The 18,626-nt window shown below is 40.5% G+C and overlaps 1 protein-coding gene across 2 annotated transcripts in view; it reads right to left on the bottom strand.

Annotated features, from left to right (window-relative positions):
* Positions 1-3,707: 3,707 nt before the first annotated feature.
* ACER2 (alkaline ceramidase 2) overlaps positions 3,708-18,626 on the bottom strand; it is a 38,427-nt gene continuing 23,508 nt past the window's right edge. For both annotated transcript variants that reach the window (XM_079113222.1, XM_079113221.1), the window contains 2 exons: positions 12,844-12,981; positions 3,708-8,085 (listed from right to left, as the gene is read on the bottom strand). In XM_079113222.1, the coding sequence (XP_078969348.1) occupies positions 7,899-8,085; positions 12,844-12,981 (325 nt within the window). In that variant the 3' untranslated portion in view covers positions 3,708-7,898. The remainder of the gene's footprint in view (positions 8,086-12,843; positions 12,982-18,626) is intronic.

Here is an 18,626-nt window from a genome sequence, read left to right as displayed (position 1 = left end):
CCTGCAAGATTTCAGCAGGGTGTCTCCTTCCTTCCACGCAGCCCTCTGCTGCTGCTGTGACAGGCCATGTGAAGCAAGCACATGCTGATGTTGTGCTGGGGATATAACTCAGAGGTAGAGCCCTAGGTTCAAGTCCCCAGCACCACAAAATAAATAAGTAAACTAAATGCAGTAGCACGAGATTTGGGCCAGAAGAGCACTTGACTGGAGCTACTAATCCCAAAAGTTCAATTTAGCTCCAGTGGGTTAAAAAATTCCTCTAGATCACATCTCTGTAAAGTTGTGCTTACATGCATGAATGTTTTTGCCTTACCACATGGAGCAGATTTTTAAAACTCAAGATCAAATACCTAGGGGGCGGAGAACTATTTACTGAGGAAAGAGGAAAATGGCAGAAGAGAGATTCTTTTTTTTTTTTTTTTTTTTATTGTAAACAAATGGGATACATGTTGTTTCTGTTTGTACATGGAGTAACAGCATATCATTTGCGTAATCATACATTTACATAGGGTAATGACGTTTGATTCATTCTGTTATTTTTTCCTTCCCCCCCACCCCTCCCACCCCTCTTTTCCCTTTATACAGTCCCTCCTTCCTCCATTCTTACCCCCCTCCCACCCCCCATTATGTGTCATCATCCACTTATTAGTGAGATCATCGTCTTCTGGATTTTTGAGTTTGGCTTATCTCACTTAGCATGATGTTCTCCAATTTCATCCATTTGCCTGCAAATGCCATAATTTTATTATTCTTTATAGTTGAGTAATATTCCATTGTGTGTATGTGTGTATATATATATATATATATATATATATATATATACACACATATATATCACAGTTTCTTTATTCATTCATCACTTGAAGGACATCTAGGTTGGTTCCACAGTCTGGCTATTGTGAATTGAGTAGCTATGAACATTGATGTGGCTGTATCACTCTAGTATGCTGATTTTAAGTCCTTTGGGTATAGGCCGAGGAGTGGGATAGTTAGGTCAAATGATGGGTCCATTCCAAGCTTTCTGAGGAGTCTCCACACTGCTTTCCAGAGTGGCTGCACTAATTTGCAGCTCTACCAGCAATGTATGAGTGTACCTTTTTCCCCACATCCTGTCCAACACCTATTGTTGCTTGTGTACTTGATAATCGCCATTCTAATTGGGGTGAGATGGAATCTTAGGGTAGTTTTGATTTACATTTCTCTTATTACTAGAGATGTTGAACATTTTTTCATATATCTGTTGATTGCTTGTAGATCTTCTGTGAAGCGTCTGTTCATATCCTTAGCCCATTGGTTGACTGGGTTAATGTGTATTCTTCGTGTGGAGTTTTTTGAGTTCTTTATATATTCTGGAAATTAGTGCTCTATCTGAAGTATGAGTGGTAAAGATATTCTCCCACTCTGTAGGCTCTCTAGAAGAGAGATTCCATGAAAAAATCAGGGAAACATCCTGGGCCCTGAAAGAATTTAAATAACCTGTGGGAGTTTTGAGACAATTACCGTGTGTTCTGGGAAGAACAAAGATTGGCAAAACCTTCACTTGTGCCACCAATAGCAATACCCAAAATGACCACGAGATGGTAATATCACTCTGGGAGTTTCTTCGGGTCCCTCCCACCCTAGTGACTTTGCTTGCTTTGCTCATCGGAATCCCTAACAAATATCATCAATATCACTGTATATTTTCTATTCCTTTGTGCTCCTGGCCTTGCCTTTAACCACTTCCTCATCACCTAGTATAAAAATAAATTCTATTGATTCTACTGCTACTTGTTATACTTTTAAATAGTGTTATTGTCTCTGCTCTCAGTTGATTAGTTGCAAAAAACCAAAAACCCATGTGAGGTTAATTCTTTTCCTTTTTGTGAGTTGATACCAGAGAGACCTCCCAGGTAAACTGCATGTCTCCAGCCTGGAAATTGTCAGAGACAGAAGCCCCACTTAAGACAAAGACCGTGGAAAAAGAGCTGCTGGCCTGCATGAGCGAGGCAGTGGTTAGCGCAGCAGCAGATGCCTGTTACCTCTCCTACTCCAGAGCCTGAGGCAGGAGCATCACTTGAGCATAAGTCTGAGGCAACATGGCAAGACCCAGCCTCTTCAAAAAAATAATAATAAGACAGGCCTGGAGGCTGAGACCTGCCCGACTATAGAGAACAAAAACCCAAATACTGTATTTTTGAACTTTTTATTTTAAAAAAATGCAATGATACAGAAGTAGATAAAATAGTATGACAAACCCAAATCGAGATATCATCTTCAGGATTGTATGAGACTATAAACTGCAAAGAGGCCTGGAGAAAGATCTGCAACCCCGATTTGTTGAAGCCTCCTAAGATGTAAGTTACCAGCACCCTAGGCCTGCCTCTCTCCAGTCCCTTCAAGAATAGTCCTTTAATGTAAAGTCTTTGAATGTTATGTATAGCCTTTTCCAATTGTCACATAATAATTGTACATATTCATGGGGTACATGTAATAATTCAATAAATGTATATGCCATGTAATGATAAAATCAGGATAGTCAGCATTTCCATTCCTTAAACATTTAATAATTCTGTGTGTTGGGGGACTGAGAACTCCTCTCTTCTAGTGCTTTATAAAATATATAATAAGTTGTTGAAAACTGTGGTCACCCTACTGTGCTATGGGACACTAAACTTATTCCTCTTCTAACTGTACTTTGGTACCTGACAACTATTCCACTCTATTTCCACAAGATCAGCTTTTTTAACTTCCATATTTAAAAACACACAGTGTTTGTCTTTTGGTGCCCAGCTTACTCCACTTAACACAATGTCCTCCAGTTCCATCAATATTGCCACAAATGACAGGATTTTAATCCTTTTATGGATGAATAATATTTTGTGGTGCATATGTTCCACGTTTTCTTCACCCATTCATCCATCAACAGACACTTTGGTTGATTCCATATCTTGGCTGTTGTAAATATTCTGCAATATTTGATATACCAGTACCATTTTCTTTGGATATATACCCATGTGTAACCTTTTAATGTAATTTAGAGTCTTTCAATGTAAAGTCCTTAACAGAGAAGAGTCAGGAGATGGAAGTCCCAGCTCTGGTCTTTCAGGGAGGTTGGGAAAGGGGAGCTGTAGAAATTGTATTCCCTTGGACCAGACCCAGAACAAGATGATACCCACAGGGAGAGAAGACAGAGTCAGAGTGCAAGGGAAGAGAGTAGGTATGCCCTGGGGTTTGTCTAAAACACACCATTGTAATGACTGGTAATGTTTGCCCCATCCTTCTGTGATGAGCATATTATTGTTGTTTTTAATCTGATGATCAATGAATTGTTTAGTTAAAAAAAAAAAAAAGAACTGTCACAAGAAATTAAGCAAAATATATAGGTAGATTTGGATTCTCCTGCTGAAATAATTTATGGTTGGTTTTGAAATGTTACAAGAAATTCACAAATGAACTGTTACCCCTGCTTGAGATTTTATATCAATACAACGTAATTATAGAACTTCTAATAAATGTAAAAGTATAGGTACTTTATGCTAGGGATATTTAGATGTATTAATTTCCTAGCTCTGAGAAGAAACCAACAATGAAAGACACAATATTTTAAGTATTTTAGTAACAAGGTTATCCAAATTCATTAACCAATGAATGTGGGCAAATGTGCTTTGCTCTATAATCCATGAAATGCTTTTTCACCTTAGATACTTCAGAAACCACTCTGGAAATAGACAAAAACAAATACAAATTTATTCACAGAAAAATGCCATTTACAGCTTTAATATTAAACATAGTTATCAGAGTCAGTTCACAAAAACAGCATAAAGTGCAAAAGCTCCATTTCAAAAAGCCTTAAGTCACTCCCAAAGCAATGGAGATTAAACGCTCCCTCAGCCAGCGAGCAAGCCACCCTCACGGCACACCTCTATGAAGTATAAAACAGGATATAATCTGAAAATACTGTATTTTCTCTAAGTACATATTGTGGTTATAAAATGGTCTTTAAATCTGGCTTAACACGTAGGAAAAGATACAACAATGGGCCCTTTCAAGGGGAGACCATATTTTTAAGTCTGTAGGAGAATAATGTCTATAAAACCCACTAAGAATTCTAGTCTGGCCCAGGAAGATTCTTTGACCAGCTGAAACTACGATACCAGGTCAAGCCTACCTAGGAAAGGTTTCAAAGTGCAGCTGGAGCGGAGCTCAGGAAAAGGCCCTACTGGGCAAGCTTCACCCTCACCTGTCCCCCAGAGATGGTGTCATGGCCCCAAAAGACAAGAGAGCCAAGGAAGTTCCAAATCCCAGTCCCAGAGACCCCAACACGGCCCTGACTCAGGGAAGTTTGAGGAACTGGTAAGAGAAGTCTCCACACAGCTGAGAAATCCAATCAACAGAAGAGGTGTCAATGGGCTGGGGAGATAGCTCAGTTGGTAGAGTGCTTGCCTTGCAAGCACGAGGCCCTGGGTTCAATCCCCAGCACCACAAAAAAAAAAAAAAAAAAAAAAAAAAAAAAGAGGTGGCAGTGTTTTTACAAAGCCTGGCTGTGATGAGCATGGAACTTTGTTGCCAGAGTATCTCTGATCTATAATTAATGTTTCAGGCACTCTTCACTGGATGGGCGGAGTTCCCCTGATATGTAGCCCATTCAGACATCTCATCCCCACACAACTTCAGTGTGTTCACCTACGTGCTTACTTTACAACATAACCACGAAGGGGAGGAAATATTTCTTTTTCTAATAATCAGTGATCAATCAAACTATAAGAGAAGAATCACAGGGCAAAATGATCAATTGGTAGCATTATCGGGCTTTGCTATCCTAAATCCAGTTCCTAGAAATAAATCTCAGGCAAATTCTAACCAGAACAGAACCCAGCAATTCTGAGTAACCACCATCATGACCAATCTCCTAAACATCAAGTCTAATGGACAGAGGGAGGAAGGGAGATTCTTGATTGAACAATAATTAATGAAATAAGCTATTCATTTTTTTAAAAATCTGAACACTTCAAAATCTATGAAGTCACATAGTTAACAGCTGCTTCTATGACTCATTGATCCAGGTGCAGAAGTACATCAAAAAATAGAATTCAGTTCATCATTTCTTAGGTCCATTCATGTCAGGCTTGATTAAAACAGAAGATCCAGTAGAAAGTCTTAGACCCAATGACAGGTATTCCAGTGTTTAGCTAACTAGCGTATTTCACACCTGCTCTTCATGAAAATACACACTGGGCACTCACATTCCATTCAAGCTACAGGATAAACTGTCCATGCTAAAAGATACCTATTTACAACTACACCGTGGAAAAGAAGACGAGAAGACAATAAGGAAATATATTCAAATACCAAAATATTAATAATAGTTGTAGTTGGGCAAAAGAATATGGGTTATTTTCTTCTTCTACAACTTTTCTGTAGTTGTCCAATTTTCTCTAAAAAGCATGTAGTGCTTTGATATAAATATGAATGATGTCCTAAACCCAACTGAAAATAAAATGAGGATATTTCTGCTCTCTTGATTTATCATCCCATGCTGGCAAGCTGTAGTGATTTCTGTTCAAAAGTAGAATTATGCTTTGTCCTCTCAAATAAACTCCATTCCATTTTTTTCCCTCAGTCTCATCTCTTTGGAACCAATCTCTAGATGGGCATACTGCTTTTCATAGCACAACCACTCTTTCTGACATCTTTGCCTAAGTCATTCTTCTTATAGAATGGGGAGAGAAATAGCCCATGAGTCAGGGTGACCTATTTTCTTTTTTCACAGGCCCATTCAAATGTACCCACCTGTGTAATATTTTATCCCTATTTCCAGGGTCTGGAGGTGGGAGTGTAGGCAGAGCCCCCAGGGAATATGTCCTTTTCTTGGTAAAGAGAAATGGTTCCTCCTTGACTGTTAGGGCAATCCTCCTGTTCCTAGGGAATGTGCAGGACAAATTAAACTTACACCAAAAGAATCATTTCTTACAGTCTGCTTCTCCTGCTCCATGCTTCTATACTAAGACCACTGAGCTTTAAATATGCTAAATCATCTATTTTATGGCATTTTTATATAGTAGAATTGATGAAACTAGAATTCACACCTAGTAAGGTCAACCTGAAATTGGGATGGTTTGCTATTTCTCTTTTTAAAATTCTAGACTTGAAACCCAAAGGACTTAACAGCAGTTCTAGTCCATGAACCAGCAGGATTTAGAGAAGCACATTAGGGGTTCTGTAAATATTCAATTCAAAATGATTTAAAATATATTTTAAAATCATAATATAGTAAAATGTACATGCATTCAATATAAAATTTTCTGCCTTGGAAAGCACCAATTTGTTAATTTACATTTTCACTGCCTGATATGTTATTTAGTAAATGCTATAAATTTAAACTTAAATTTAAGTCCATAAAATAGAACTTATTTCATGCATTGAGTTCCCTAAATATTTCTTACTACAGGAAGAAACCAGAAATAATCCAGTGAGTTACATATAAAATTTGAAAACCACCCAAGTGAAATAAAATTATTCTTTTTAAACTCTAGACTCAGTTGTGTATTGGCCTTGCACTTTGAATCCTGTGCCAACTCTAACCAGTGTAAGAGTTCCTAGACATGCCAAACACTGCTGCTCCCAACATTTAGACCCTTAACACAATGACATGATTCCTATCCATAGGAAAAGGACAGAAGGACCTATCTCTCCTATCCTCTCCCAACCAGGAATGTTACAAAGCAGAGGATGCCTGAGTTAAAAATGAGAATCCCTGAGACTGTAATGCCCATCTCCTGCCCTGAAGACAGTCTTGGAGTCATTGGTGCACAATGACTCACTGCAGCCAGGTGAGAAAACCCAAAAGGCAAGATTTGCCCCTTCTGCACCAGTGACCCCAACCAGCCAGTCAGTGTGGAATTATTGCCAGTTTCTGAGAAAAGTGAGAAAATGCTTTGAAAAAAAACCACAGGCAGCACCGTGTACTGTGAGAGTGTGGAGCATAATTCCCACAGGATATATCAGAGAAAATAAGAGGTGACATCCTTGAAGGTACTTTCCAGAATAGTATAGCATACTGGAGACTTTAAATGAGAAAGTATGAAAAAACTACATGGAGCCCTTTTGGTAGTCTTACAGAGAGGTCAAATGTTGGGGAGGGGGGGTGTATGGAGTCTTCACACCATAGCTATTTCTTCTCTGTGTATTTGAAGCCACTGGGCTCACCCGGTGTCAACGTTTAAAAGTTGTGCTCATCTTTGAGAACAGCTTAAAGTGGAGTGCAGTTTTTGGCATGGAGGGTTGTAGTCATTAGCTTCACCCTCTCTGAAGTTAAGTCGCCGTCTCTCAGTAGAGGTAGTAGTAAAATGACTCACAGTACATGTGAAACCAGGGTTAGTTGAGAGGTGTAAGTGAAAGACTAGCCTCTGGAGCCACAGCCCTGCATGTGTTTTGTTTGTTTGGTTTTGTCGAACAACAGTTTCCCTTAAACGAACATCTCTGACACCTTCCATCACAGAGTCAGAGGGTCTTACCTGTCAGTGTCTGTCTGTCAAGAGTCTACTCCAAGAGAGCCTGGAAGGGTGGCATCTGCAGCAGGCCAGCCTTCTGCAGGAAGAAGCACTGGGTGGCCCTTGGTCCCCCCAAAGGCATTGCTCTGCCACCACCATGAACAATGAAGCCCAAGAAACCAGAGCATCTAGAAGTGATGCTAAGAAAGGTTCACCTCGTGTCCCTCTGCCCTCTGCTTTCCATCTTTTCCCCAGGCACAGTGGACCCTAGCAGTCCAGAGACACACTAGTTAGAGCCCAAGGGAACAGAATTTTTAAAAGACACACCCCACACCAATTCTTAGAACCCCCTTGACTGCCCTTGCTAGCAAACAAAGCCCAGTGGGTGAAGGAAAACAAGCAGAGAAGCCAGTCACTGCCTTGCCATCACGTGATCTTGACTGGTGACTTCTTGCTGGCACACAGGAGGGACACATAGGGAACACCGATGAAGGCCCATTTCTCACTGGGCCAGAACTTGATGACCGGGCCTTGCTCAGGGATCTCCGAGGCTGCATCAAAGTAGGCGAAGCACACGCAACCCAGGTAGGCAGCAAGGCAGATGAGAATGTGCCTGCAAAAGGAGATAGGGGTGAGAACCTGAGCGGAAGTCTCTGCTGCAGGCAGCTCAGCCTGCCCCTCCCTCCAGGTACCCATCTCGCCTGCTGTAATGACATTCATCTCATGATTAGGAAGGGATGAGGGTGACCAACAATCCCATAATGGCAATTTGAGCAATCCCATAATGGCAATCTTGAGCAATTTGAGCCCCATTTTAGAATGTTCTAAAATATTCCCACTTGGTAACTGAACAAACATGGAAATGCTTTGGAGGCTCTACCAAGACTGAGGCCCAAAGATTTAAATTAAAGGTACCAAGATGGAAACAAATCAGTCTAGATCCTGCCTTTTAAGTGTAATGACCAGTCATGGATCATCTATGCCCTTTATCAGGAATTAGTTTATGTTGATGAAAATGTGTTTGCAGTGTTGTGGATGGATCCTTTTTGCTTTTAATTTCAATGTTTGTGCCTATAAAAGTTTCAATATTAATCTGTACCAAGAAATGGATCATTTGAAGACTTGCAATCCTTCCTTACATCCTTTAATGAAGCTTAATCCCAGATTAATTAAATATTTAAAATATATATCTAAATCATATTTTTAAATATGTATTTTCATAAATTTTGGTGGGGGAAGACTTTCTTAATGACACAAAGTCCAGAAACCCTAAAGAAAGGACTGACAGATATGACAAAATTTAAGGCAGTGTGGCATAAAAATACCATTAACATACTAAAAGACAAACAGGAACCTAGGAGGAAATGACTGCATATTATGATAAATAGTTAAAAATCCCTGCATTACAAAGAACACTAAAAAAGTTAATTATTTCAAAATTACAACATTTTCTAGTAAATGAATGGAACTGGAGAACATGATGTGTTATGGGTTAGATATGAAGTATCTGCCAAAAGCTCTTGTGTGAGGCAATGCAAGAAAGTTTAGAGGTGAGATGATTCGATTATGAAAGCCTTGTAATCAGTGCATTAACTCCCTCATAGGCATTAACTGGATAAGTAAGGTAAGGTGTGGCTGGAGAAGGTGGGACATTGAGGGTGTGCCTTTGGGAACATATTTTGTTTATGAACAGTGGAGCTCTCTTTCTCTCTCTCTTTCCTTTCTGAGTCTCTTTTCTCCACCACACTCTTCCACCATGATGTTCTACCTCACCTTGGGCCCACAGCAATGGAGCAGCCATCTATGGACTAAGACCTCTGAAACCATGAACCCCAAATTTTCTCCTGCTAAAACTGTTCTTGTCACGTCTTTTGGTCACAGCAGTGAAAAAGCTGACTAAAACACCACGCTAAATGAAATAAGCCAGACTCAGAAGTCAAGGGTCGAATGTTTTCTCTCATATGTGGAAGCTAGTACAAAGTAAGAGGGGGGAAAGTGAGTGGGGTGGGTGTCAGATATCATAAAGATGGAAGATCAGTGGAGTAGAAGGAGATTGACAGAAAGGGAGGAGGAACAGGAAAGGGGAGGAAATGAAGAATGAATTTGACAAAATTATGCTGTGTGGTACATGTATAAATGTACCACAGTGAATTCCATCTTTATGTATATCTATAAAGCACCAATTAAAATATATAAAAACGTAAAAGACCAGTGGAGTAGAAGAAAGGAAATAGGGGAAAGGAGGAGGGGAGGACTGGAGACTGAAATGTAGAAAATTAAATTCCATGCATGTATGATTATGTCAAAATGAAACTTACTATTACATATAACTATAATGCCCTAATAAAAGCATTTTTTTAGAAAAGATTTGATTATTTCATATGCTGTCTTGAATGTGCTTGAAAATAATCCACATGGGGGTGAGGAGTGGGTGAGGGTGTTAGGAACAAGATCTGGCCTCATGCTAGTTATTATGGGAGCTAGATGTTTGCTTACATGGGGCTCCATGTGCTATTCTTTGGGCCTTTGAAAAATGTTGCAAATTTACATAATAAATGGCATATAGTTATGTAGATAATACAATGTGAAAGGCTGAATATACATAAGTGCTGAATATAAGTGCTGAATATACATTTTTTAAAAATAGAAATAATAGAGAAAACAAAGAAAATTAAAAGGCACACCTCAAAAGAGGAAATACACATAGCAATTTTACATTTGAAAAGATGACCAACAATACTAATTTGTTTTAAAGACATGAAAATAATTTTTTTTAATCATGTTACAAAGAGTTAAAAGAGTCGATTTCTAGATGCGAAAATATGAGTAAAAGTCATTCTCTTACAAACTTTAGTAAAAGTATTAACTGGTACCATCATTTTAGATTTGTCAATATAGATTACAAATTAACCTATGGAAATATTCAGGAATTAGAATCATTATAGATGTTTATTATTTTGTTTGCAAAAGTGAAAAACTACAAACAGAATATCCATTAAGAAATAGCTTGGTTAAATTCTAAGGCATCCATATCATGAAGTATATTAAACATAAAAAAATCAAGTTAATATATATGCATAAGTAAGGAATGGTGCCCATGATCTATTAGTTGATTTTATAAAAAATGACAAGTTTGGGCTGGGATTGTAGCTCAGTGGCAGAGCACTTGCCTAGCATGTGTGAGGTACTGGGTATGATCCTCAGCACCACATAAAAAAAAAAATTTAAAAAAAAAATGAAGGGCTGGGGTTGTGGCTCAGTGGTAGAGCACCTGCCTAGCACTGGGTTCCATCCTCAGCACCACATAAAAAAGTAAATAAATAAAATAAAGTTATATAAAAAAAAGAAAATATCTTTTTAAAAAAATGACAAGTTTGTATCGTTTACAGAATGATATTATTCTTGTTTCTAAAAAGCAGAATGACTGGACTCAGTGGCGCGCACCTGTAATCCCAGTTGCTCAGGAGTATCAGGCAGAGGATCATATGTTCAAGGCCAATCTTAGCAACTTATGGAGGCCCTAAGCAACTCATGAGACCCTCTCTCTAAATAAAATATAAAAAGGGCTGGGGATGTGGCTCAGTGGTTAAGCACCTCTGGTTCAACCCCCAGTACCAAAAAAAAAAAAAGAATGATTAACAGGCACAAAAATGCAGCTGCATAGGATGAAACATCTGTAATGTCCTTTTAGTACAGTAGGGTAACTATGGTTGACAATAATTAACTGAATATTTCAAAATAGCTAGTAGAGAGGATTTTGAATGTTACCAACACAAAGAAATAATAAATATCTGAGGTGATAGCATGGCAGTTACTCTGCTGATCATTACACATTATATACATGTACTGAAATGTCACACGTAGCTCATAAATGTGTACAATTATTATGTATCAATTAAAATAAAATATTTTTAAAAATAAAAAGTGGGAGAGAAATACATAAATACGAGAAAAGGATGTCTGAAGGGTACACTTCAGACATTAACAATTATCTTTCTTTGAAGAGGTAGAATTATGAGAGCCACTTTCTATATTTGCATGTTGTTTAAATTTGTTGTAAAATACACATCACTTTCTAACTAGGAAGAAAAGACGGCTCAAATTTGAAATGAAAAACTGAAAGCATAACAAAGTCAGAAGCAAACTAAGTTTTTGCTAAAATTATCACAAATCTAAATTTGTACTTTGATAAAAACATATACCACCTTGAATGAGGTCATATTTATAAAGCTATATGCATTTATCAAAGTGTGCACTTAAAATCTGTGCATTTTATTATCTATGAATTCTAACTCAACAAATATATTAAGTGTACAAATTCACTCGTATGAGTTGAAGTTAAACCTCAGAAATTGCAGGCAACTGATCCTAAAACCGAAAACCCCAACTTGTGCTGTTTTGTTTTGTTTTCTTTTGCAAACATATCTGGAAGTTCCCCCAAACCTTAGCACAGGATGGGTCTCATGATAAATAATACAAGTTCATCTATGCAAGGGAATTTAAGCCAAGTCTTTCAAACTGAGTATCTTTATGCCACCTCTAAAGAGAGGCCAAGCCTCTGGATCTGACCTCAAAGCCTCCAAATTTTAAGCACTAGGCTTCATCCCTGGATGCTGTCAAGCTACAAAAGACCAGAGACAGTGGATTTCTTCTGCTCCTTGTGATCTTTTACAATCAGAAATCTTGGAGGGCAAAGAAGGAAAGATTACCCTGGGTTTAAACAGAAGCAGCTCCTCGGAAGAAAGTCACTCTCCTTCCCCCTCAGTTTGGAGTGTAGGATTCTGCAAGTAGTCCTGTGACCTGTACTTTTTACTTTAGTAGATGAGCATCCCAAAACACAGATGCTCCAATTTGCTATTATTCAACTCTGAGGTTACTTTTATATAAACCAGTGGGTGATACTGAACAAGTAGATCTTCTAACTCTACCAATACAAAGAACAGGTGAGACTGTCCCCAGATGCCCGTGAGGCCCATGCTTTCCCTGGTCACTCAAGCCCTGAAGGTGTGCTTCCTACTGAGGACCATTCCAGGCCCCTCATCAATTCTCTCCCAAGCTCCCTCACCCTGCCCCCATGGAGCCAGAGCTCAGGTTGCAGATTCAGTTTTCAAGCTCCTTTGTGTGTTATTAATGGAGCTAAAGGTGAGAGACTGCAGGCCCCACAGCCTAACAATTAGGTCTTTTTGTTCTGCCTAACCCTGCTCCTGGGAGCCAATTTCACTTTTTGCAATACTTTCTAATGAAAATGTCTGACAACATTATAGGAGGAGAGAGGCAGCTCGGCTCTGCGCCAGCCTGGTGCTCCTTGCACACAGCCCACAGCAAGCACAGGCACCTGCCTCACAGCCAACTCCCTACCACAGGGGCTTACCACACGCAGTGCAGGTAGGGGAAGTGGAAGGATGATAATAGCTCACAGAAGGCCCGGTCACTGATCCAGCAGAAGAGGGCCAGGGTCCACCACAGGCCCGAGAAAAGGCCCAGCTTAAACACACGTACATTGTCACACCTACAGGAGAGAGAGAGAGAGAGAGCACCCACGTCAGTCCCGGTTTCTTGCTACTTGGCCAGCCACCTCTCCCCTCTCTCCTTCTCTGGTTTCTCTTATTTCCCCTTGGCACTAGAGTCCTACACTATCACTACACTATCACTCCATCATCTCCTGGATGTAAATACCAGGTGTACACACAAGACTCACAAAGTCCCTCTTCCCTCACAAACTCCTAATCTCCCTGCCCCAGACCTATTCTTTTCCCAGTTGTTCTCGTTCTCACTTACCCTATATCCAGCACCTCAGCTCTACCTTCAAAATTCATCCTCAATCTGCCCTCTTCCCACCTTCACCTGGGTCCCCACCATCAGCGTCTCCTCTATAGGAGCTTAGTTCATCAAACAGGCAGGCGGGGCTGGGGATAGAGCTCAGTTTGTGAAGTGCTTGCCCCTACAGTCAATTCTCAGTACTTTGCTCAGAGCCTTCAATGTCTTCCCCTTTAATCGGATAGAAAGTCATAAAGTACCCACTATGACCGTGAGGCCCCACATGTAGACTTCCACCTTCCTCTTCACCTCTGTCCTCCTCCCTCATCCTCTTGAACTCGCACATGGTGGAACCAGTACTATTCCTCAAACATCCCAGGCCTTAGTTTGAATAGGTCCTGCAGGGCCTAAGCACATGCTGTTCCCCCAAATATCCACGTAGCTCACCACTGTCAAGTCTTTGCTCAAACATGCCTCAGTAAGCCCTTTCCTGACCACCGTCTCCTCCTCCCAAGCCACCCTCCCTCTCACCACTCTCCCTCCTTTAATTTCCCCTGTAGCAGTTACAATCCCTCTGACATTCTCTGTCACTTTTCATTTGTTCATAGTTTGTGTTCCCCCCACACAAGGACACTGCTGTGTCCCCAGCACCTGGACAGGCACAGGGAAGGTTCTCAATGTTTACTGAATGAAGGAACGCATTCTTACACACACTGGGACAAAATGTTCTCCAGAAACAAATCCTAACAGCTCAAAGGAAATTTCAGTGGCTTTTTCCCCCTTATCATGGAGCTGGTCATCAAATGGGAGATTTCCACTCCTGGCGAGGAATGCCCAGAGACGGTTGGTGGCCAAGGGTCCTTCTGAACCCTTCCCTCAGGGTCTCTTTCCGTCTGTGGAACAGTTCTGGGTCAGTCAAGTTCTCTTAAAGAGCCCAGATTCCAGTACAACATCCAGTACAACAGCAACCAAGAAGCTTAGTTCATCAAACAGGCAGGTGGGGCTGGGGATGTAGCTCAGTTGGTAGAGGGCTTGCCTTAAAGCACAAGGCTGGGTTCAATCCCCAGCACCATGGGAAAAAAAAAAGAATACACAAACAGGTGGGTATCAGAAGCCTGTCTTGCTCTACTTTCCAGTTGCCTCATAAGAACATGAGCAAATGTGTCAATTGAAAGGGGCTAGGTCACTAGATTCAGGAAGACCCGCTCAAAGAGCAAACCAAAATACTCTTCTGTATGAGGGTTAAATGCATCCTTTGAAAATTCTCTTGAGAGAATTAATAAAGGTTCATGACATGAAGAGACTCCAACTTTACTCTGGTTAAAATGAGAAAATGGAAATTCCCATTTTCCCCTGTTCACCTTTTCCACAACTTACTTCAGATAACTGGCCTGCAGACCAGTATCCCCTCTCCCAAAGAGCTCTTTCCCCTGGGCTCGCTGCTCTTCAAGTCTGTTTCCATACTTCCTGAATAGGCGTCCTCTGACACCCAGTGCCCTCTAAGGGCAGTCTCTCCTACTGCCTTCTCTCAGGACCCCCTGCCATTTTCCCTCATGAACACATCACAGGTAAAAATTACGCATGTATTTATGTGATTATTTGCTTAGTGTCTAGAAGACCACAGTAGGAACCACACCTGTTTTCTTCACAAATGTCCACCCAGTGCCTAGCAAGTTCCTGGTGCAGAAGAGGTGTCAAATAAATGTTGCTGAATGAAGGCCAAAATTATGAAGTATAAGGGCCATTTTAATTGGACTCTACAACATTTTAAGCAGAACATTTTTTAAGGTGTTTTTTTCACACAGAGTAAAAAACAAACAAACAAGCAAACAAAACTATTAGCCCAGAGCAGTGGCACACACATGTAATCCCAGTAACCCTAGAGGCTAAGGCAGGGGATCGCAAATTCAAGGCCAGCCTCAGTAATTTAGTGAGATCCTAAGCAACTTAATGAGACCCTGCCTCAAATAAAAAATAAAAAGAGGGGTGGGGTTGTGGCTCAGTGGTGCAGCACTCACCGAGCACCTGTGGGGCACTGGGTCTATGGGGCACTGGGTTTGTTTCTCAGCATCACATAAAAATCAACAAATAAAGGTACATCTACAACTAAAAATATATATTTTAAAAAATAAATAAAATACATAAGAAGGGCTGGAGATGTGACTCAGTGGTTAAGCACCCCTGGGTTCAATCCCTAAAACCAAAAAATTAAAATTAAAAAAAGAGTAACCCTATTGATTAGGTACCAAATTCTCAGAGTCCATGATAGGCACAGTAAAAGATAAAATAAAAAGGCCTCTTACCTTACAATTTTAAAAGATAAAAGAAAAACTGACACCAACACATCTCAACAAACGATGAACAATTAGTCTGCTACAAGAGGTTCCATGAACATCCAATGCAATTAAATGTAGAAAGTTTAACTTAAAGAGCACACCAGACAGAGAGCAATGTCCTGGAGACTAAGTGCGTGGGGTACATCAACAGAGAGCAGAATGTCAGGCTATTAGGATGAGGGCCAGGCCAGATCAGGGCAGGGCAGATGCCCACAGACAGGGCAAAGTCAGTACAGAATGAGGGGCCCCGGGCAGTCGGTTACTGCCCCTTCCTCTGTTTCTAGAGAACACAGGTCCTACTAGAAGCCACTGACTGGGCTGACTTGCACTTGGCACAAACCTGGGCTCCCTTAGGTTTTTGTCTCATTGTTAAGGCTTTTATCAAAATATCAATGCGAGGTTAAGTTAAAAAAAAAAGGGGGGGGCAGGGCAAAAATCATACATACAACAGGACCCTATTTTAGGATTAAAAAAAAAAAAATCCGAGCGAAATGTCTCTTTCTTCTCGTATTGAACCTTTATTGTATTGTGGAGGTTTTTCTTAAGAATAATATCACTCTTATAATCAGAAAAGAGTTTATTTTAACATGTCCTAAATGCAACCAAGTCTCTTGGCAATGTGACTTAACACCACAAATCTCAATACATGTGAGGTCATGACCCCAAATCAGAATAAACTTCTGTATTCTCACAGTATGAGGAAGGTTCAGACAAGACAGCAAAAATATGAAAAGGCCAGTCAGAAGTTTTCAGAATGAAGGCTAAAGAGAAATGGAAAGCTAAAAACAGTCCTTCCTCTATATCTTCTGAGCAAAGGGAGTGCAATAAGAAACATTTGACTTAGACGTTACAGATCATGCTGAGGACAAACAGAGAAGATACTAGAAGGAAACGCAGAACGCCAAGGGGGGCCTCTTGTCCCGGAATTTTATCAAAGTAAGGAAACAATTATCTTTTCTTTTCCTCGCTGGGACTAGGGGTGGTAATGGGGACACAGCAGGAAACAGAAGAGATCTCATCCCTGCCCAACAGAGTCCGGGTCAAGCAAAGGGGTGGACACTGAATAAAAAATTAACACAAATAATTTTCTAATTATGGTAGGAATGAGTGCCACAAAGAAGTTCAGGGTGGTAACAGAACACATGGACAGTTGAGCCCCAAACTGAAGGAGGAGTTAGTCACACAGGAATGTCGGGAGAGAAGTAAGAATAAGGGCCTGGGGCTGGCAGGAGCTGAGCCCAAGGGAAGACACAGGAGTCTCATGGGGGGGCGGTCAGCCCTTGGGGCAGGCAGGGACTTTTGAAGATTCTTACCTTTATCTTGCAGTGTCAACTAATAGAAAAATGACTGCGACCATGTAGGATGTTCAGGGAAGGAAGAGGGAGCCAGATTTCTGACTTGAGCAACTGTATAAATGGTACTCCCGTCTACTATGGCTGGAAATAGTTAGGAAGAGAAGTAGAAGTGGGAGAGGCAGATCAGGAACCTAGCTTTGGATGAGTTGAATTCTAGATGCCTATGTTACTTGGAATTAGAGAGGTGAGGCAGGCAGCCAGATACATAATGGTAGAGTTAGAAAGGGACTAGATTGCAGATATAAATTTGAGGAGTTATCCACATATGTACAGTAATTAAAGCCAGGGGAGTAGATGAGATCTTCCAAGGAGAGGTACAGAGGAGAAAAGTATACCTTAGTCCATTAGTGCTGCTATAACAAAACACCATAGCCTGGGTTGCTTATTAACAGACAGTTATTTCTTTCAATTCAAAAAGCTAGGAAAGTCCAAGATCAAGGCACCAGCAGATTCAGTGTCTGGTGAGGGTCCATTCCTCATAGATGGTGCCCTCCCACTGTGTCCTAACCTGGTAGAAGGAGTAAGGAAGTTCTCTGGGGCCTCTTGCATAAGGGCACTAATCCCATTGATGAGGGCTCTGCCCTCATGACAATTTTTCCCCCAAGTCCCCACTTCTTAATACCATCACCTTGGTGATTAGTTTCCAACATACGAATTTGAGGTTGCACAAGAGCTCAGACCATGGCAAGCAGAGAGCCAGGATGTACTTGAAGGGATTCCTCCATGCACAGCTGTATAGAAAATGAGTCTATGTGAGAGACAGGAAAGCAGCTGCCCAGAATCAGTAAGAAAACCAGGAGGACGGGGTACCACAAGAGCCACGGGAAAGAGCATTTCAAGGAAGGCTAACTGTGCGTACACCTAAGAGAACAATGCAAAGGTTACAGGAGGGCAGAAAAATGATTACAGAATATGCAACATACTAAGAGGGGTTTGAGTTTTGAAGTGGAGACAGAAGCCAGTTTGGGGTGGATTGAAGAGTAAATGAAAGACTTAAAGAAGTTTGGCTGTGGAGCCCAAGTGGGATAAAGAACAGTGTTGGACAGACATGGATTGAGTGCAGATTGGTTGCTGGGAGACTGGAAGAGACTCCAATGTGTTTATGGCTGAGGAAGGACCTGTACAGAGGGAGAGACAACACAGTAGACAATTTATAGGAGCAAAATGGGTACAGGAGAGTAGAGGGAATAATGAGTAGGGGGAAAGACTGACCCCAGATGGAAAGGAGGGTAATGCTGCAATTGTTAACGTGACGATGATGTCCAGTTTGCTATAGTAATGGCTAGTGTTTCCATGGTGGGAGATTTTAAGCATGCAACAGAAATTATTTCCTTTGTAACTACTTACAAAGATTAGGGTATTAAAGACAAGTGTGTTTCCCTGTTCAAAGATTACAATTGTGAAACAAAAATTATTTAATTCCTATAACTGTCTGCCTTAATCAATTGTCTCCCCCATTGGCTCAATTAGGTACTATGAACGTAAAATATTTTCCCTTTTCTTAAGCTATTTTTAGTAAAACTATAGACTTAAAAATACCATTAGATTTGAAAGTTAAAATAAAACTATATTGAGGTGAATTCTGAAGAGACCCAGCCAAATTCAGAACACTCTATTCACTTCAGGCCTGATATAAGTCAGCCCTACTGGACCAAACAGTACAAATGAAAAGCCACTTCAAATATCTTCACTAGCAATTTAATCAT

This window comes from Sciurus vulgaris (assembly GCF_902686455.1).
Source record: "Sciurus vulgaris genome assembly, chromosome: 15".
NCBI classification, from domain to species: domain Eukaryota; kingdom Metazoa; phylum Chordata; class Mammalia; order Rodentia; family Sciuridae; genus Sciurus; species Sciurus vulgaris.
This window is presented reverse-complemented; position numbering and strand designations above follow the sequence as displayed.